Here is a 20,076-nt window from a genome sequence, read left to right on the forward strand (position 1 = left end):
CAGTGCACTAATCACTCTGCAAAAAAAAAAAAAAAAAGATTTCTGTGGTCACATAAGTTTGGGAAACGCTGCACTAGACATCCCCTTTTTATAGATTCACATTGCATATCAGCATATTCAAAGTTCCAAGAAGTCCTACAGTAAAGAACTTGGTTAACCCAGTGTTTCCCTCACTGCCCTGAGCAGACCTGTTCCCCGAAGGTTGCCTGTTAAGCTTCCTGGGGCACTGTTCGGAAGGCTCTGTGTAAAATGTCACCTCCTGCCCTCCTCACAGAGCCCCACTCACCAGCCTTGTCCCCTCATGTTGTCATTTTGGGTTCTTTGATTACAGCTTCCTCCTGACTGTGCCTGGGAGCCAAGGGGCAGTTCAGATAGTCCATGGGCACTGGGCATCCTGTGGGGACAGCTGGTGCAGCTCTCCTTCTTGCAAGTTAAACATTGATTCAGTTCGGGGTGCCAAAGGTGGGGGTGGGATATTTTTAAGCTCTCCAATTTAAAAAGGAAAGGCCTCTCTGGGTGGAGAGGGAAGGATGGGAGAGTCGTGAGAGATGTTGTCAAGGGACCAAAAATCCTTGGCTGTTCAGACACTGCGGTCTTGATACAGTCCCAGGGGAAGGATCTCATCGGCAGACTGAGCTGCTGTGCTTTTGCCATTAAAACTCTGTTATTAATGACTTGTTGTCAGCACCCTGAGAGGAAATGTGGGGGAAGGACAGGGAGGCGGCTCCCCATCAACATCCAGCCTGGGTCAGGATGCTGGGTGGCTCAAGGTTCAGGCCCCAGTGCCCTCAGCGATGAGACCTTATACGAGGTTCTACTGCATCCATTTCCTTATCCGGGGACACTTCTCAGGGAGCCCTAATTCTAGATAGGAACGAGGCCGTTTGGTTCATTTTATCTTCAGTGCTAATATGGTACTAAGTACTTAGTAGGTGTTCAGTAAATATTTATTCAGTAATCTATACATCTACTCGCCTGTCCATTCAATGACTGGCACCAGGCCTATCCAGCACATAGTAGGTGCTTTAAATAATTGGTGAATGAATGAATGATTCTGTATACCCCTCTCTGCACTACTGTTCTAGTGCTACTTCTGGCACTTAATAGTGTTCAATAAATACAAAATATTTGTTGAATGAGTGTTTCTGATCATGCACCCTCCCACTCATTACATTGTACCTATTTGCTAACGCACACTATGTGCCAGGCTGGACTGGTGCTAAGCCTTCCCACCCCACCTGTCTTCTTTTGGGGATTTGGTTCTCTTCCAGAGTCCCAAGGTAGTAGTTGCCATCTCACTCTTGTTTCAGCCAGAGGAGAAGTAGGGTCAGTGAGCTGCCAAGCCGAAGCTGGGTGACAGGTAAGGAGGCTGCCTGTCAATCTCCGAGCTGCCCCCAGGCTCTGAGTGAGCACCGCATTGCACTCCTGGTGCTGGGGAAAGACTGACTATTGATAAAAAATGTCCCTCTGTGCTTTCCAAATTAAGACGACATTTAACTGAGCGCTTGCTGGCTTGCCTGCTACCTCAACCTCCCAGGGGACAGAGCCCAGCTTGGTGGGAACTGTTTTGAGCCTGTCCAAAGTCTCAGCTTTGACATGTTGGTTGAGGTCAGGAAGTTTCTGTAACCTTCCTGTTCAGCACTCTCAGTTCTGTCACCATATACACTGTTTCACTCTCAGCCTATTGTTGGGAAAGGGGCTGGTATCAGCGTGCAGGGTCGGGGGTGGATTGTATTATGCAGGGAGAGAACAAGCCAAGTGTAGCCAACCCTCACATACATACACCCCACCCTATCAAAGAACTGTTTTCACAGGACAGGATCTACACATGAGTTCCTCAGGCTTCTGCAGGGGGGCAGAGCTGAAGACTGAGCTAGAGGGTTGCAAGGTAGTGGTCCTTAATCTTATTTAGGTCACAGACCCCGTTGGGAACTGGATGAAAGGGCTGACTCCTTCCCCTAGAAAACTGCACATCTTTCCGGATGTGCACGCAGTTCAGAGGGTTCGTAGATCCTGAAGTCTCAGCAAAGACCCCGGGTTAGGAACTCCTGCTGTACCAGCAACTAGAAAGATTAGGTAGGAAACTCAGGGGGCAGTAAGTTTACATTAATGGGGGAGGAACAATTCTGAAAAGAGGTGAGAATGGTTGCACAACTACAATGTAATCAATGTCACTGAATTGTACATGCGGAAATTGTTGAATTAGTATATGTTCTGCTGTGTGTATTCTCAACAACAAAAATACAATTAAAAAAAAAACTCTTGATGTACTTGAAAGGGCGTCTACTAAATCCCACATCCAAATCCTAGTTCTACCCAAACCTGCCACATGGCCTTGGGCAAGTCCTCTAACATTTCTGCCCTTCCATAGCCTTGGCTATAAAATGAAGAGCTGAAGTAAAAATGTTCGGACTCCTTATGACTGAAATTGCCCATGTCTGCAGAGGTTTGATAGTGTCTTAGAGCAGCGCTGCATAACATTTTATAGGTCACATGTTCCTTTGAGAATCTGAGGAGAGCTTTGTATCCTCTGCACAGAAAAATGCTTACACACAATGTGTGGCCTACTATTCAGGAGCCACAAGGACTACAGATTTACGACTTCTGAACTAGAGTGATGCAGTGATCTAGTGTTCCCAATAGTCTAGCTGCCAGCCATGGTCCCAGGGTCCTGAGGTCACCTCCTTCTCCATCTCTTCTCCTTTCCACCTCCCCAACATCAGCGCTGCACTGAAATTCTCTAGTAGCTGGGGCATCAGTCAGCATGGTCTACTTCAAGTGCTGTAGTTTTAGACTCTGCTTTTACATCATACAACCTTGTTTTTTCCTAATGTCATCTTCCCTGGAGCTCCTATATAGATAAAAGGGGTCTCTAGTTGAAGCATTCATTTACCCATCCATTCATTCATCCATTCAACAAACATCAAGTATCAGCTCTATGCCCAGCACCTGCCTGGATAGCCCGAAGATCCTGCCTTCTTGATCTCCCCCTGGCCTCCCTCATTGACCTTCAGAACCCAACGGCTCTGTGAACCAGCTTGAAAATCACAGATCTTGTAAAGAGATCACTCAGGCCTGGAGTCGGGTGATTAGAGACCCAGTTCTCTTCCTGCCCCTTAAGCACTTAATTACTTTGGACCTCATTTTCCTCATCTGTAAAATGAGATGACGATGCCACCCTGCATTCCAAGTATGTGTTGATTTTCATTATCCCTAGTTGAAAGGATGATTGGCCCATTTCTGTGGTCATGAGTACTGAGCTCTAAAAGAGGACAAAAGGAGGAACACAGAGAAGAAATGTTGCCTTCAGCATCCAGAGAGTCCTGTGCTATTGAGAATCTAGCTGACTGACTGCTTGGAAATTTCCAGGAAAATTATAAGGCTGAGCCTTGGGAACATATTTGCTGTTTCTTCACTCACTCCTTCCCAGAAGGTCCCCTGCTGTCAACATCCATTTCATAGACCCATTTCATACACTGTCCTCTAGGGCCTGAATCCACAACCTGAGCCTGCTGTGACCGAAGAAGATTTACCCACAAACAGTGGGTCGGAAAAGACGACTTCTGTACCTGAAGGGCTGCTGGCTGGGGAAGGACAGGGGCCTGCAGAGGCCCAGGCCTGCATCAGGCCAGATCCAAGCTTCTCTTGCTCTGTGCTTGGAAGTTCACAAAGATGTGCAGGCCCGAGCAGCACTAGAAATGTTCCCTCAGGCCAGTCTACCTTTGGCAAACACCCACCTTTGGAGGCTCTCCCTTTTCCTTGGCTGGCAGTCTAGTGTCAAGGTTGAGGGCATGGGTTTTGGTGCTGGACAAGCCTAGGTCCAGATACTGGCTCTGTCTCTTCTCCCTGCTTAGGGGGTGTCTCGGGCAAGACACTCAACCTCTCTGAGCCTCATTTCCTTGTCTGTGAATGGGGATAATAATACCTCCTTTCCAGGGTTGTGAAAATTAAGTTAAATCATATTGTAAAGCCTGGTGCATGGCTTATATAAATGTTCCGTAAATAGTAATGTTTTTCTTACCCCAATTTTCCAGCTGAGCAGATTATTTGATCATGTAGCACTAGAGGAGTGGGCTCAAGAGTACATATGTCCATCATCTGGGTACCTAACACACTGTGTGCCAACTTCCCCCAGTCCTGTCCAGGCCCAGCAAGACTCTCTTGCCAGTGGAGGACAAAGAGTCCTCACTCTTCCCACCTCCCTCTTGATAAGTGCAAACCAGACAGTAAGCCACTGCTTTACCTTTATTAGTAGGTCAGAGAGCATTGCCTGGGGCCCCCAGGATCCAGCTCCCCACCCCTAGTATCCCACAAGGCCAACTTTTCCTGCTTGGGATACTCCTTGGCATCTGTTCCAACAAAAGACCAACTCTTTGCACTCTATGTGTGTTTTGCCAGCAAACACTTATCTCAGCCCCAAACTGCCCCCTCCTCTAAGAAATTCACAGGCAGAGCTAGTCCCTAACAAGGTAGCCTGCTTTGGTGAGACAGCTGTTAGTCCTGGGGCCCTTGCCTCCTTTGCAGGGGCAGCATTGGTCACCTTAAAGTTCTCGGGCTGCCTCTGGTCAGTGAGTTTCAAAGATTTTAGAAACCAGCTCATGTTCCAGGATCCTCAGAGCCTGGGCTCCCTAACAATTCCCAAGGTCCCTGGTTCCTGGATCCAGAGATGCCCAAAGTGTATTCACAGGCCCCTGCTGCTGCTACTGCTGCCGGTCCTGCCCTTGGCCCCCTTCTTTCCACCAGGGCCCTCCTGGGTTTCCGTGCCCAACGCCCCGCTGGTGGCCAGGTCCAGACTGAGGGTCCTCCCGCAGACCGACAGCCGCCGCAGCACCTCAGAGGCGGCCTCCACGGGCACCACGCTGGAGCGCTGCGCCAGCAGCATCTCCAACAGCGAGCTCATCTCGGAAAGGAAGGTGCTGGCCAGCCGCGTGCCCGTAGGGCTCAGCTCGGGCCCCGCCGCCTTCCCGAACGTCTGGAAGGTCCGAGGCTCCTCAGAGGTCGCAGCGTCTGGGGAACACACGTTGTCGCGGTAGTTGGTGGTGAGGGACAAAGAGAGCCTCGCCATCCAGGCCGGGTCGGGGGCGCTCAGCCGGTCCAGGGCCAGGCCTGCAGAGGCAGGAAGAGACACAGTGAGGGTGGCCAGGGAGCGCCAGGCGGTGGGCGGGGCTGGGGGCGGGGCGAGGGCACAGGACAAAGGAGGGAGGGGAAATGGAAGGGGACAGATGGGCAGACAGAAGGGGAAGGGAGGGAAGGGGCCCTGACAGCGAAGCTTGCTGGGCAGGAAGGAGGCTGACTGAAGCACTGGGGTGAGCTGGGTGGGGAGGAGCCAGGAGGAAGGGCTAGAATTAGAAATTGCCCTGTTTCTAAAGCATTTTCCAGTCCGCGGTGCACGTCAGGTCTAGGCATCCCACTCACTCCTGTACAGCCAGGATTCTCACCCCCTCAGGGAGTCATCTCCCCTCAGGGCACCACGAACTGAGGTTGAGGGAAAAAAATCCCTTTTCTTAGGCAAGGCTAGGGTATCTGGTTTGGTGCTGTCTTCTGTTCATATCCACAGTAATAGTGATCACTTCTTAAGTATTTAGGTGCCAGGTAATTTACATAATTATCTCATTTACCTTTCACACAAACCTTTGAGGCCAAGAGTATTATCCCCATTTTATGGATGAAGAAACTGAAGCTCAAAGAAGTTACAAATACTAGGCAACCAAACTTGGATTTGACCCCAGGTTTGATGACTTCGAGTCCCGTGTGACTACATCATCCTGCTGGCTCTCTGAAGAGCTGATTCTTCCTCCCCTTGGATGCTGTAGGTGCCCATCCAAGGCCTCTGGAGTCCTCAGACCTGCTCTGTCACCATCTGACCCCATGTCCTCAACACCTCCACCTCTCAAGCTGCAGACAGGAAATGCTGGGAAGGGCCGACCAGGAAAGGGATTGAGGCAGAGGCAGTGGCAAGTCAGCCTGGTGGCTGGGAAATTGAAAAATTGTCCTCTAGATCACCAGTGGAAACCCTGGTGGCGTGGTGGTTAAGTGCTATGGCAGCTAACCAAGGGGCCGGCAGTTTGAATCTGCTGGCGTTCCTTGGAAACTCTATGGGGCAGTTCTACTCTGTCCTATAGGGTCCTATGAGTCAGAATCAATGGCAACGGGTTTGGTTTTTGGTTTTAGATCACCAATGCCATCTTCACACTTCTCCTTTTCCCAACTCTTCCACGGAAAATTGCTCTAAAAAAACTAGCCCTTGGTCTGACTGTACAGGCCAAGTCAGAGGGAAGAAAGGAAAGTAGAAGCCTTGTGTTTAAGAAACTGTAGAAACAAGAATAGGCAAATGTATAGAGACCAAAGTTTATTAGTGGCTACCAGGGGCTAATGAAAGGGGAAGAGGGGAGCCATTATTTGGGAGGCAGTGAGTTTCTGTTTACGGCGATGGGAAATTTTGCAGCAGTTAAGGGTAATGGTTGTATGACATGAGTAATGTAATTGATATCACTAAGTTTTATACCTGAAAAATGTTGAATTGACAAATGTGTTATATATATATTTACAACTATTATAAAAAAATTTAAACATAAAGAAAAGAGGTACAAAATTTACTTTAACATTTATGTAATGTTTCCTTAAGATGAGTTGTTTGAAATCTGTGCATTAAAAAAAAAAAAGACTAGAAGGAGATATGCCAAAGTGTTAACTGAAATTACCCTTGGGCAGAAGTGATTTTATTCTTTTTGATTATCTATATTTCCTACATTAGTGAAATATTATTTTGTAATTTGAAAAAGTTATTAAAAAAATAAAGGTAATTATACTGATAAATGACTCTCCTTCTTTCATGGTCAGTGCTAGACTATGCAGGCAGTGAGGTGGGGCTGAGCCCCTCCTCTAATGGATCCTTTGGCCTCGCCTGGTGCCCCAGACTTAGTGAATGTTTGCTGAATGATTGAGTGAACATAAATATTAACCCTCGACACTCGGGAATTGTAAACCTTAGTTCCCTGAGACTTGAGGCAATAATATGGAAATACTTTTGGTGTTACAGAATCAGGCCTTTCCTCGTACAAGGGTCAGAGAACTTCAGAAAGGGCGAAGCTTGGAATGAGAAAATCACTGGAGCGAATGAGAACATGGTGAGACTGAAGACGCACAGTGAATTCACTTGGCATCACCCACCAGCGCCAGCTGGAGGTGGGCGCCAGCTGACCTGGGTTTGATTTTCCAGCTTTGCCACTTAGGGGCAGTGTGACCTTAGGAAAATTGCTTAACCTCTCTGAGCCTCTCTCGCCTCATAAAATGGTGAGATAGCGGCACTCATCTTGTCATGTTGTTGTGAGAATCCAATGAGCTGATGCAATCAGTAAAATACTGTTATCATCACATCATCAGATGGGGCTTTTGAGTAGGAAAGGCCCCAGTCTCAGGCACCTACACGAGTAGCCCCATCACAGCCCAGCCCTATGAACAGCAAAGGCTTTTTCTATCTCTGCTTCCTTCTTCATTCCCCCTACTCCAGCCCCACTTCTTATAGTCCCCATGCACTAAGTGCCTGCTCTGCTGTAGGGAGACAGGACCCTGTGGGAACCTAGCACATAGGTCCTAGTCCAATCAAAAAAAAAAAAAAAACCCATTGCTGTTGAGTCAATTCAGACTCATAGTGACCCTATAGGACAGGGTAGAACTGTCCCATAGAGTTTCCAAGGAGTGCCTGGTGGATTTGAACTGCCAACCTTTTGGTTAGCAGCCATAGCACTTAACCCCTACACTACCAGGGTTTCCAAGCCTAGGACAGTTCAATAGAGAAAGAATGTGAGCCACATTTGTAATTTTAAATTTTCTAAAAAAAAAGTAAGAAGAAACAACTGAAACTAATTTTTAAAATATTTTTTACTTCACCCATTGTATCAAAATGATTATCATTTTATACTATGATTAATATTTTAAAAATTATTAATGACATATTTTACATTTTTTTAATACTAAGTCTTCAAAATCTGGAGTGTATTTTATATTTCCAGCACTTCTCCATTGGGATAGCCATTTTTCAAATGTCAGTAGCCACATGTGGCTAGTGGCTGCTATATTGGACAGGACAGTTGTACATTCTAGACAATGCTGTCCTATAGAACTTTCTACATATGTGCTGTCCAAAGCGGTAGCCACAAGCCATGTTGGCTGATCACTTGAGCTGTGGCTAGTGTGACTGCAGAACTGAATTTTTCATTTTATTTAATTTTAATTAATTAAAATATAAATTTAAATAGCCACACATGGCTAGTGGCTACTCTATTGGGCAACTCAGCTCTAAAATTTAGAGCGGTTCACCAGTGTTAATAACCATTAGCTGCACGATCTTGGGCAAACTGTTAAAACAACTCTGCCCTTCAGTTTTCTCCTTTATAAGTGGGAAATAATGAACAGCACCTATTCATAAGATTTTGGTGAAGCACTTAAAACAAAGACTAGCAAATAGAAAGCGCTCAATAGCTGTTTCCTACTTTTTTTTTTTTAACCAAGGAAAAAGGAAGTCCCTGCTATGCCTTTAGCTTGTTTGCAGCCAGATGGAGCAGACAGGATATGTCTACATGAGAAATAAATTGTTAACTGCATAAACAGAAAAACCATAGCCTGAGGATTGTCCAAGGTGTGGTATGCGACCTAGAGAAGGCAGGCCAGTGTTCACAGCAGGGGGCGCGGGGGTGGCGGGGGACAGCTAGCCAATTCTTGAATTAAAGTTCCGGTTATGTATTTATGTCAAAACTAATTGTTTCACTACAGAAGAAACCCCCTTTGGCTTCAGTTAGAAGTATTAGCACATTAAAGAGTTGACTCAATTCCCAGGGTGAAAGGAAATTTAAACACACCAAAGACATGCAAATGAATGGTTTAGGAGTTAAGGGAAAGTCTGATGCCAGGCAAGGAGCCCTGGTGGCAGAATGGTAAGCAGCTGGACTGCTAACCGAAAGGTCAGCAGTTCAAACTCACCAACAACTCTGCAGGAGAAAAGACATTACAGCCTTGGAAACCCTATGGGGCAGTTTTACCCTGTCAAGTAGGATTGCTGTAAGTTGAACTCTACTTGACAGCAAACAACAACTGATGCCAGGCAGGCCCAGGTTTCAGCTTCTCTTCAATCACCGTGGGTACTTTACCTCTCTGGGCCTTAGTTAGCTCATTTGTAAACTGGAGCTAATAATAATACCTACCTCAGAGAATTATTTGGAGTCTTAAATGAGATAATGTAAGCAAGATGCTTCCCCAGTGCCTAGCATACAGCAAGAGCTCAATAATTGTCTGCCTTATGATGACTTTTAAAATTAATAAAGTAGAGCCTGGTCTTTAAACAAACGAATACCTTCTGAGTCTCCAAGGGAAGTAAAATATAGCCAGTGTTCCTCCCTAAAAAAATAATGGCTGTGTTTCCCTGCGGTAGATTGGAGTAGAACTCTGAAGCTGGAGAGTGTGAGGACTCTGAAGGCAGAAGCAGTGTTGGAATGACCATGGGGAGATCCTACCTGTGTGGGGGTCCAGTAGGCTCGACAGCTCTTCTTCTAGCAGCTGCTTTACAGACAGGTCTTCTTCAGGGTCCAAGAGCCCTTCTTCCTGGTCTAGTTCTGCCTGGCCACCAACCCTGGCACCTGGGCCTTCCGTGTCTAGCACTGCACTCCTGTAAAGGAAGCCAACCAGTCCGCTAGTGAGGAAATGCAAGCATAGATTCTTTCATTCTATTCATTCATTCATGCTATTCACACCTGCATTTGTTTATCCATGTAGGGAAGTAGATATATAGGCCAGCTTTCAGAGCCAGACCAACCTGGGTATGTAATCTCAACCCAGTTGCTTACTCTGAATCTCAGTTTCCTCATCTGTAAAATGGCGATAATAAATTAAAAAAAAAAAAATTTTTTTTTTTTTTTTTACCTACTGCAGCAGGTTATTTTTAATGGGTTGTTGTGAGGGTAAAATTAGACTTTGTATATGAAAAGCTTAGCATAGTGCCTGACAGCTCCTAAACACTCAACAAATGGAGGTAATTATGAATGCATTGATACTATTACTTACCATTGTTCTTCCAATGCCTTTGCAGCTCTTGGCACAGAGTAGGAGGAATTTAGTAAACTTCAGTTGAACCAATCAGGTCTTTGAAATGGTTCCCTCCGGTTCAAACCCCTGCTGAGAATCTGAATTTCTAACAAGTTCCCAGGAAGTTATACATAAGAATCAACCGGGGATCTTGTTAAAATGTAAATTTTAATTCAATATATCTGGGGTAGAAATGCTAATTCTTATCAGGGAACTTGTTAGAAATGCAAATTCTCAGCAGAGGTTTGAACTAGACCAAACTGGTTCAAAGCCTGGGAAGCAATACAGTCATTCGTCCATCCATCAAAACGTGAGCTCCAATGAGGGCAGATTTTTGTCTGTCTTACTCCCTACTCTCTCAGAACAGTGCCTGGCACATCTGAATCCACTGCCAACAAGTCGATTCTGACTCATGTGACCTTATAGGACAGAGTAGTACTGCCCCATAGGGTTTCCAAGGCTGTAAATTCTTACGGAAGCAGATTGCCACATCTTCCCCCCTTGGAGCTGCTGGTGGGTTTGAACCACCAACCTTTCAGTTAGCAGCTGAGTGCTTTAACCACTGTGCTACCCGGGCTCCTGCCTGGCATATATATACCCATTGCCATGAAGTTGATTTCGACTCATAGCAACTCTATATGACAGAGTAGAACCGCCCCATAGGGTTTCCAAGGAGCAGCTGGTGGATTTGAACTGCCAACCTTTTGGTTAGCATCTGAGCTCTTAACAACTGTGCCACCAGGGCTCTGCCTGGCACATAGTAGGTAATGAATATTTTGTAGAATGGGTGGCTGAATGTCCCATCCTCCCTGTTGGAGGTCAAATTCCAGGGCAGAAGAGCAGGTCTGTGGAGGATGTGAGATGAGGCATCCTAAAACTGCTCACACTGGCTGCATCCAGCTCCCTCTTTTGTATAAAAAAACATACACAAAAAACCTGTTGCCACGGAGTTGATTTTGACTCACGGCATCTCTGTGTGTTGTAGAGCAGAACTGCTCTGTAGGCAAGCTGCCTGCACTTGACCAAAGGTAGGTGGTTCAAACCCACCCAAGCAATACCGTGGAAGAAAGCCCTGGTGACATGCTCCTATTGAGATTACAGCTCTTTCCCATAAACCCTGGGGGGAGGCCGGCTGGGACTGTCTTGACATGAGGGCAGTGACCTGGCCCTTCCCCCTGGCAGATGGGAAGGCTTTCTGAGAGGCTTTAAGGCCTGGGGGCCTTCTTGGCCACTTCTGCTGCTGTGAAGGAACCAGTAGGGAGGTGGCAAGTTGGTGAGTAACAATAACAACAACTGAAGTTGATTGAAGGAGCCCTTGTAGTGCAAAAGTTAAGTGCTCAACTGCTAGTCAAAACGTTGGTGGTTTGAATCCACCCAGCAGTTCCACAGGAGAAAGACTTGGTGATCTGTTCCTGTAGAGATTACAGCCTAGAAAACCTTATGGGGCAGTCCATCCCATGGGGTCACTATTCTGTCACATGGGGTCACTATGAGTTGAAATCTGACTTGACGGCAACTACCTCCAACAGTAATGTTGATTGAGCAGGGTACGTTCTCATTTAAACCTTTCACACCTGTAAAGGGTTCTTTTGCTAACACCCCCATTTTATAAATGAGCAACCAAGGCTTATAAGGATTATGCAGCTTGCCCAAGGTCCCCATGCATTAAGTGATAGAGCAAGAATTCCAGCCCAGGCCATGTGAGCCTGAGTGTGTACACTCGCCCCTACTCTGTACCTCTCACCATCTTTGCTAAAAAGAAGCTACAAGATGTCACGGCAAAAGCACTGAACCAGGAATCCAGGCCCTGAGAACCAGTCCCAACTCTGCCACCTCCCTTGCTGTGTGACCTTGAGCAAAGTTGCCTCAAGGGGAAAAGACTTATTATTGCTTTAGCACCTACTATGTGCCAGGCACTGGACTATGGGCTTAGAATACATTTGATCATTAAATCCTTCCGACATCTGTACAAGGGAAGTGTTGGGACCCCCATTTTACAAATGAGGAAACTGAGACCCTAAGAGCTTATCTGACTTGCTCAAGTTTACATAAGGTTGGATCAAACTACTTAGAGCCTCAGTCTCTCCATTTGTAACAAGAAGGAGTTAGATTAGATGTCCTTTTGAGGTCTCCTCAATTCTAGGACTACCCAAAGGGACACACCCACACATCTGTGACCTTTATAGAGGGCCTTCATATTATGTTTAAGGTCAAGAGAAAGACAGGCGAAAGTTACAGATTTAAAGCTGATAGCCCAGGACCTCTGCAGCCAGGGGAAAGACAGTCAGAGCTCTGAGGATGAAGTCATTTCCTTAGTGACTCTGGGTCCTGTAAATACCATAAATACAGTTGGCCAGGACCAAGCCCGTTGGGATGGGGGATGAGTGGTGTCTGCTGCACTCTCCCAGGGAAGCAGGGTCTGGGGCTGGGCTCACCCCTTCCTCACAGCACAGAGGTGATCACATGGGTAAGGGCCATGGTGGTGCAGGGGCTGCAGAAACCTGCGGGGCTATGTGCTGCTTACCTGCTGCCGCTGCTGGGCTTGGCCAAGTACTTATTTCCCCGGTGGTTTGGTTTGGGCTGGAATTGGCCCTGATGCAGCAAGGACAGCAGCTGGGAAATTTGCTACAAGACAGGAAAAATCTGTTGACTCCACACAATTCCGACCCAGCACACTTCCTCGCCGGATGTTTCCCTCAGTGCCGGTGCTTTCTTTTTATAGTCTTTCCTTCAGCTTCAGATGTTTGTGTGATCAGGTGGGGGATGGTGCCTGGTATCTCAGACAGAGACCTGTGTGGGCAGGTTCCCTGCTTTGCCATGTCATCCCAGGATTTGGGTTGCTTGAGGGAGAGAATAGGGGCCCCTGGGCCCATCCTCCTCCCCCACACTCCCCAAAGTGACCTGCTTATGGTGGAATCTGTGGGATAGGGATGAAAAAGGCATTTCTTGACCATAAATTTATTATTACATTGATAAAGATTATCTTGAACAAACAGCTATTTTCCCCCTTCAACAGTATTCAAACACTCAGCTGATTTTTGTGGGCCAGATGTATGATGTGGAGAAGGCAAAAAGGTGCTATTTAATCATTTGTTTATCCATCCTTTCATTCACTCAACAAGTATTTAATAAGGACTTGTTTGTGCGAGGCACTGTGCTTGGTATGTATGGGAATAAGAAGGAGAACAAGACTCAGTCGCTGCCCTCAGGGGGCTCACAGTCTCTCAGGGAAGACAGGAAGCAGTGGTCACTACAGGAAGGATGCATTGGTGGTTGGGAAAGGATAGGGGTCTGTGGAAGCTGAGGAGGGCCCCTAACCTGATTGGGGGGCAAGAGAGGGGTACTGGGGAAAATTTATTCGTTTATCAACAAATGTTTATTAACTTCGTACTATGTGCCAGGCATCTCCGTTGAGTCCCGAAGTTTCCACAGGAGTTTGGTAAGGTGAGTTGGGGTGAGAGCCTGGGGGAGGAGTGACGGGTAGGTTTCAGGCAGAAAGCACTGCAAACGGAAAGGCCGAGAGGCTGAAAGGCCGGAAGAGATGGTGGCGTTTCAGGAAAGCTGGAGAATGGAGTGGGGGTGGGTGAGATGTCATGGCCAGGCCCTTCAGGGCCTTGTGAGGGATAAGGCAACAGGCCAAGTCTTGGGAGGCTGAGTTCTAGTTCAGGCCATTTCTAGTTTGTTGTGTAACATCAGGCAGGGTTTTGAACCTTCTCAGACCTCAGTTTCCTCATCTCTAAGGTGGGGCTAGAAATCCCCACCCAGACTTTTTCACAGGTTGTGATTAATTAGATGGTTTGAAAAAGTTAAGAATGTTCTTCAAAGGCAAGGAGTTTGGGTTATCACTCCTGGAAACCCAGCCCCTGCCTCCCGGGCTCACCCTATTCCTCCATGAGGAGGCCAACTCTGCCCCTCTGGGCAGTTCGAGGCAGGAAGTGCCAACCTGAAAGGAGATTTAGAAGAAGGGTGGCCAGGACTGGGGTCTCACTGTGACTTGGGAAGGTCAGAGTCCCATTGCCCACCCCAGGGCTGATCCCAACTTGAGCCTCTGGCCGAGGCCCAGAAGCCCTCCTAAGGTACCTGACAACCTTTGTCTGAATGATAGCTGACATTTAAGGGACGCTCCTGTGCAACCAGCATTGTGCTGGGCACTGTCACACAGGGTCACTTCACAGAGCCCAGACTCTAAGTCAGTCAGACTCAGCTTCAAACCCTAAGTCTGCCTCTGCCCCAAGTCCCATCTGTGTGATCTTGAGGAATTACTTGAGCATTCTGAACCTCAGTATTCTCAGCAGTAAAAATGGGAATAATAGTTAAACCTAGGTTGTGTGGTAGTTATGAGGATGAAATGAGCCAAAGTGTATAAATCATTTATTAATAGATCCTATAACAATCACTTAATAACTTATTGGGTGGTATACAATCTCATTTAATCCTTAAAATAACCCAAGGGAAGAGATACTATCGCACCCATTTCGCAGATGTGAAGACTGAGGCTCACAGGGGTTACATAGCAATTAGTGGCAGAGCTGGAATTATACCTAGTACCTGGACTCTCCTGTGGTGCTGTACAGCACACGAGAGATGTACATTGGGCAAGCTGCCTCTTACCCTCAAGTTACTTCCAAATGGGTACCCTTCTTTCCATTGCCCTAGTTGGATCACCCATAGTGCCTCAATCTGTTGTCTTTATTCACCAGCAACCAGCAGAGTGTTTGGCAAAAACAAAGAGCTCATCCAATAAGCACTTGAAGGATGAATGGCTTTTGGCAACCTCTGGGGCTGCATGGAGCCCACGGCAAGACTTCTACTACAGCATCTGGGCTCACTCCAGGTGGCTTCCTGGGGAGAGAATGCGGGAAGGAAGCTGTGTCCTTGCTCTGCAGAAACCTAAGCTGATGGCCTGACCAAACAGAAGTGTGCTTTGGGCAAGCAGCCTGGCACAGTGAAAATTATACAAGGGTTCAGAGGAGCGGATATGGGTGTGAGATCAAGCACCAACCCTGGAAAAGATTTCCCATTTGTGTCTAGGAAATCCCAAGTCACTAGACATATTTTGTCATTCATCATCCCGTTTAATCCTAACACCCCTCTGGGAGGTAGTTGCAGGAAAAATTTGCAATTACAATCCCCATTTTATAGGTGAGGAAATGTAAAAAGGTTTGTCCAAGATTGCACAGCTTCTAAGTGACTGTGCTGAAATTTGAACCCAGATCTGCCTAAACTCCCAAGTTCCAAGGCTGTTTCCACTGCACTCAGCCTATGGGCTATAGAATCTCAGGCAAGTCAAATGTAGCCTCTGAGCTGGTGCAATGATGCCCACGCAGGCCTACTTCATAGGGAGGTTGCCCAGATGAGACGAGGGTAGTGAATATGAGAAAGTGCTTTGCAAAGTACTTAGGACAATAGTAATCATTTGCTGAGCACTGCGTGCCTGCCAGACACTGTTCTAAGGGCATTAAGTTCATTAACTTGTTTCATCTCCACAGTAAATTTAGCAGGTAGGTGCTGTTAACATCAACACCCTCAACAGAGAAATTCGGTAACTTCCTTGTGGTTCACAGCTTGGAAGAGATAGAGCCAGGATGTGAACCCAGGCAGCCTTGCTCCAAAGCTTGTGGTTTTAATCGCTACCTTTGCTGTCTGGAAACCCTGGCGGTATAGTGGTTACGAGTTTGGCTGCTAACCAACAGTTCAACAGGCCCTCCTTGGAAACCCTATGGGGCAATTATACTCTGTCCCATAGGATCGCTATAAGTCAGAATCAACTTGACAGCAATGGTCTTTTGTTTTTTGCTATGTATCTACTCGTGCCAATGCTTTCTAGGGATTAACTGATCAAGTCCTAAGGACATCTCTACAAGGTGGATACTCTTCCTATCATCCCTCTTTTACAGATAAAGAGACTAAGGCTCAGAGACAGTGAGTGATTTGCCTAGGATCAAGCAGGTGTTAAGTTCTGTTGACCCCAGAGCTGTGCCCTGAACCACTCCCACACCATGCACCATGTAGGTATGGATGGAAGGAACGTGAAGGTAATAGGGGTGTCTGATGCCATTGTTGGTGGTCCAGAGGTGACCAGAAAGGGACCGCCCACACCTGATATACCTGAACAGGCGGAGAATCCATGGTGAGCTCCTCCACAGGGTTCCGCTCTGCGAAGGCAGCCACGGACAGCCGGACCAGGCTCCGCAGGATCTGACGGGGGCCTGACTCTTTCTCAGGAGCCACTTTGCCATTGAGATTCCGCTTCCGCCTCAGGGTTGCCGAGGAGGCTGGTGGGCTTAGCTGAGCCTCCCCAAGATCCTGGTCTCCAGGCAGTCTCCCAGTGGGGCTGCCTGTAGCCTTCAGGGGCCTTGAGCATGGCTGGCCCATGGTGGGCTGGGGCTCAGGAAGGTTCAGGTTCTCCCGGGAGGCATTCCTCTGCCTGGGGTGGTTAAAAAGGAGGTTGACTGTGTCCTGCAGCACCTCCTGGCTCTCAGCTAGTTCTCCCAGGTTGCCTTGGTTACGCAGGGTCCTGTACAAGGTCGGAGTGAGGTGAAAGGGGGCCTGCAGGTAGGGGTCCCAGATTTCGCTCATATTCGCTTCCTTGCCTGTGTCCTTGTGGGGCTGTCCAACTTCACCAGGCTCATTCACCTGGCCCCTGAGCACAGGCACAAGGTGGATGTCCGTCTTCTGAATATGTTTCTGGGGCCTCTTGGGCTGGTGGCGGTAAGTGGACTCAGCCTCCCGACAGTTGTAGGCCCGGTTGTCCTTCTTCTCCGTTCGGCAGATGGACATGACCAGAGCCAAGATCAACCCGAAAATGGCCACCAGTACAACCAGGCAAATCACCGTCAGCACGGATGTGCTTAGGGTCCCGGGCTCATGGGCCAAGTCCCTCAGGTGGTCCACGCTGGTGACAAACATGACCTTCAACAGGGCTTGGGTCTGCAAGGAGGGGCTGCCACGGTCCTCTACCACTATCTCCAGCTCCCACTCACTCCCAATGAGGCTACTGGCATTGGTGACATTGATGAACAGCTGCCCCAGGTGGGGGCTGAGGACAAAGAGGCAAGCTTTGTTACCCCTCCGAATGCTGTAGAGGAGCTCTCCATTTGCCCCTGAGTCTGCGTCCCTTGCCACAATGGTCATCAAAAGGAATGGCGGGGGGCTGTGGGTGGCTGGTGGTAGTATGTCAGCATCTGCTGGACCCACGCCATTGAGAGTCTCGATGGGCACCAGAAGGTAGCCCGTGGAGGCATTTACAAGTACTGAGAGGCTGGCTTTTCCATTGCTGAGCACAGGCTGAACCACTTCTGGGGCATTATCGTTGGCATCCAGGAGGCTGACACACATGGAGACACTAGATGCAAGCTGGGGCTGCCCCCTATCCTCCGCAATCACCTGGAACTCAAACCTGGCCATCTGCTCATAGTCCAGTGTCCTCTGAGCAGTGACCTCTCCTGTGTCTGCATCAATAGCTACCAAGTGAGAAACTGGGGAGTCCTGGATGCGGTATGAGATTTTTCCATTGATGCCCAAGTCTGCATCATGAGCCTTGACAGTGATGAGGTGAAGAGAGGGTTGATTGTTTTCCCTAGTGGAGATCTCATACCTGCTCTTCTCAAACACAGGTGCGTTATCATTGGCATCACTGATTTGAATGCTGAGCTGTTTCTTGGCTGATAAGGGCTGGAGTCCTTGGTCTTGGGCTAACAGAGTGAGAGTATACTTGGGCCACTGCTCCCTGTCCAGCGTGGCATTGGTTAGCAGCATATATGTGTTGCCATTGGTCCTTTTCAGCCTGAAGTGGCCCAGCTCTTGGCTCAGCCAACAGTGGACCAGACCATTATTTCCTGAGTCCAAGTCATTTGCCATGACGAGAGCAATGAAACTATCCCTGGGAACAGTTTCTGACACCAGTGGTGACTGGGAGGCCCATGTGACATGGATGCTCGGGGCATTGTCATTGACGTCCAGAACCTTGATGAGAACTTTGCAATGGGCTGGGATGGGATTGGGACCTAGGTCTCTCGCCTGGACATCCACCTCATAGGCAGGATTCTTCTCATAGTCTAGTGTTTGACGCAGAATGACTTGGCCTGTCTTAGCATCAATACTGAAGGTTTCTAGCACTTCTGGAGGCACGTGCTTGCTGAGGAAAAACTCCACCTCCCCATTGGGGCCTTGGTCAGGGTCTGTGGCAGTCAACTTTATGAGGAGAGTACCAAGGGCAGCATCTTCTTGGATTTCTAGTGCCAGCGAGCTCTCAGCAAACACAGGGCTATTGTCATTGGAGTCCAGGACATTGACCTTGACCAGGCTAGTGCCTGACTTAGGGGGGTCCCCACTGTCATAGGCAGTTAACACCAAATCAAAAAATGAGTGGATTTCCCGGTCCAGCTCCTTCACCACCACGAGTTCTGCATATTTAGTCTCATCAGGCCCCACGATGACATCCAGGGCAAAGTGTTCGCTGGGAGACAGAGTGTATGAGTGCAGTGTGTTGGGGCCAGTGTCTGGGTCAACAGCTCTGTCCAGGGGGATCCGGGTATGCAGAGAGGCACTCTCAGAGATTTCCAGCTCCTGCTCACCTTTGGGAAACTGCGGTTGGTGGTCATTGATGTCCAGCACCTGGATCTCAACGTGAATCAGAGTCAAATCCTCTGTGGCAAGCACGTCAAAGGAAACCAGGCAGGGATCCCGCTGCCGGCAGAGCTGCTCTCTGTCTAGCCGCCTCCCAGTGCTGAGCAAGCCGTCCTCAGCATCCACCTGAATGGGGAGCACTTGAGGCAGCTGCAAGACCTGGAAGGCAGCTACCTCCAGCTCATGCCTCTCCTTCCAGCCCAATTCCTGGGATAGCTTCCCTATCACTGTGCCAGATGGCACTTCCTCTGATACTTGGTATTTCACAGTGAGAGTGGCCACCTCCTGACATTCCCCTGAAAGGAACAAATAGCCACCTGGCCCCCAAAGCCCCAGCAGAAGCTGCAGAAGTTGCATCATGCTTACCGCCAGAGTGGGGTAGATTCAGAAAGCACTAGAGTCCTTTAAAGGCTGGGCAAGTCCTCCAATGTTTTCCAGATGGCTGGGTTAGCTCCTTTCTCCTGCCCCCAAACCCATGGCTACGACCTTGTCCCATAGTTAGATGATGGAACAAGCAGGATTCCCAGGCAGGGCCATCTTCATCTGAAGATATCTGAGAGGTTCAAGCACCAAAGAAGTAAAATTGTCCAGAGAGGCCCCACACCAGGCACCAGCTGGTCCACTCCAGCCAGTGATGGACAAGAGCTGGCCCAAGGGGAACTTGACCAAGCAGAGCAGGATGCAGGGATCTGACTTCCAAACAGTTGGTAGGCTGGGGAAATAGAGAAGCAGCTTTTTTCCTATGGAAACCCCACCTACAGGAAAAGGGAGGGCTGGGAGTTTCAGTGCCAGTTAGAGAAAGAGCACTTCCTGTGAAGCTGAGTGGCCTGCCGCTGAGCAAGATGCAGCTGACTCCAGGGACAGGCTGGATGGGAAGGTGCTGTCCTCGCAGCATGGCGGCTGCTGTGGGGAAGGGAAGGAACCTTTGCAACATGCAAAGTGAGCAGAGAACCTGAGCCCACCTGGTCAAGTTCCCTGTCTCTCCTCCCTTCCTCATCTCCCCCATTCCTGTCTTTTCCGCAATATTCTTCTCTCACACTTTTCTTTTTCCCACACTAGTCTACTTCTCATTCTTGACTCTGACCTGACCACCGATTTTTGTCTCACTGAAAAGCAGCTGTGGTTAAAAGAGTGGTCTTCAGAGCTAAACTGTCAGGGTTCAAACCCAGGGTTGAAACTTACCAGCTGGGTCATCTGGGGCAAGTCACTTAACCTCCCTGGGCCTCCACAACCTCATCGATAGAGTGGGCACAAGGATCAGAACAGTAACTCTCTCAGTAGGAAGTTGTAAGGATTAAATGAAGTAATACATGAAGGGCTTTAGCCTGGGCCTTGCCAGAGTCATAGGCAATGAAAGCATTATTTGTGGTG

At 48.3% G+C, this 20,076-nt stretch overlaps 1 protein-coding gene across 1 annotated transcript; it reads right to left on the reverse strand.

Annotated features, from left to right (window-relative positions):
- Positions 1–58: 58 nt before the first annotated feature.
- Positions 59–19,194, reverse strand: PCDH12 (protocadherin 12). The gene is made up of 4 exons (XM_064277530.1): positions 16,186–19,194; positions 12,602–12,702; positions 9,510–9,661; positions 59–5,106 (listed from the first exon to the last, which is right to left on the reverse strand). The coding sequence occupies exons 1-4, from the start codon at positions 19,063–19,065 to the stop codon at positions 4,682–4,684; spliced, it is 3,558 nt and encodes a 1,185-aa protein (XP_064133600.1). The 5' UTR covers positions 19,066–19,194; the 3' UTR covers positions 59–4,681.
- Positions 19,195–20,076: the final 882 nt, after the last annotated feature.

This window comes from Loxodonta africana, chromosome 2, assembly GCF_030014295.1.
Source record: "Loxodonta africana isolate mLoxAfr1 chromosome 2, mLoxAfr1.hap2, whole genome shotgun sequence".
Classification (NCBI taxonomy): Eukaryota; Metazoa; Chordata; class Mammalia; order Proboscidea; family Elephantidae; genus Loxodonta; species Loxodonta africana.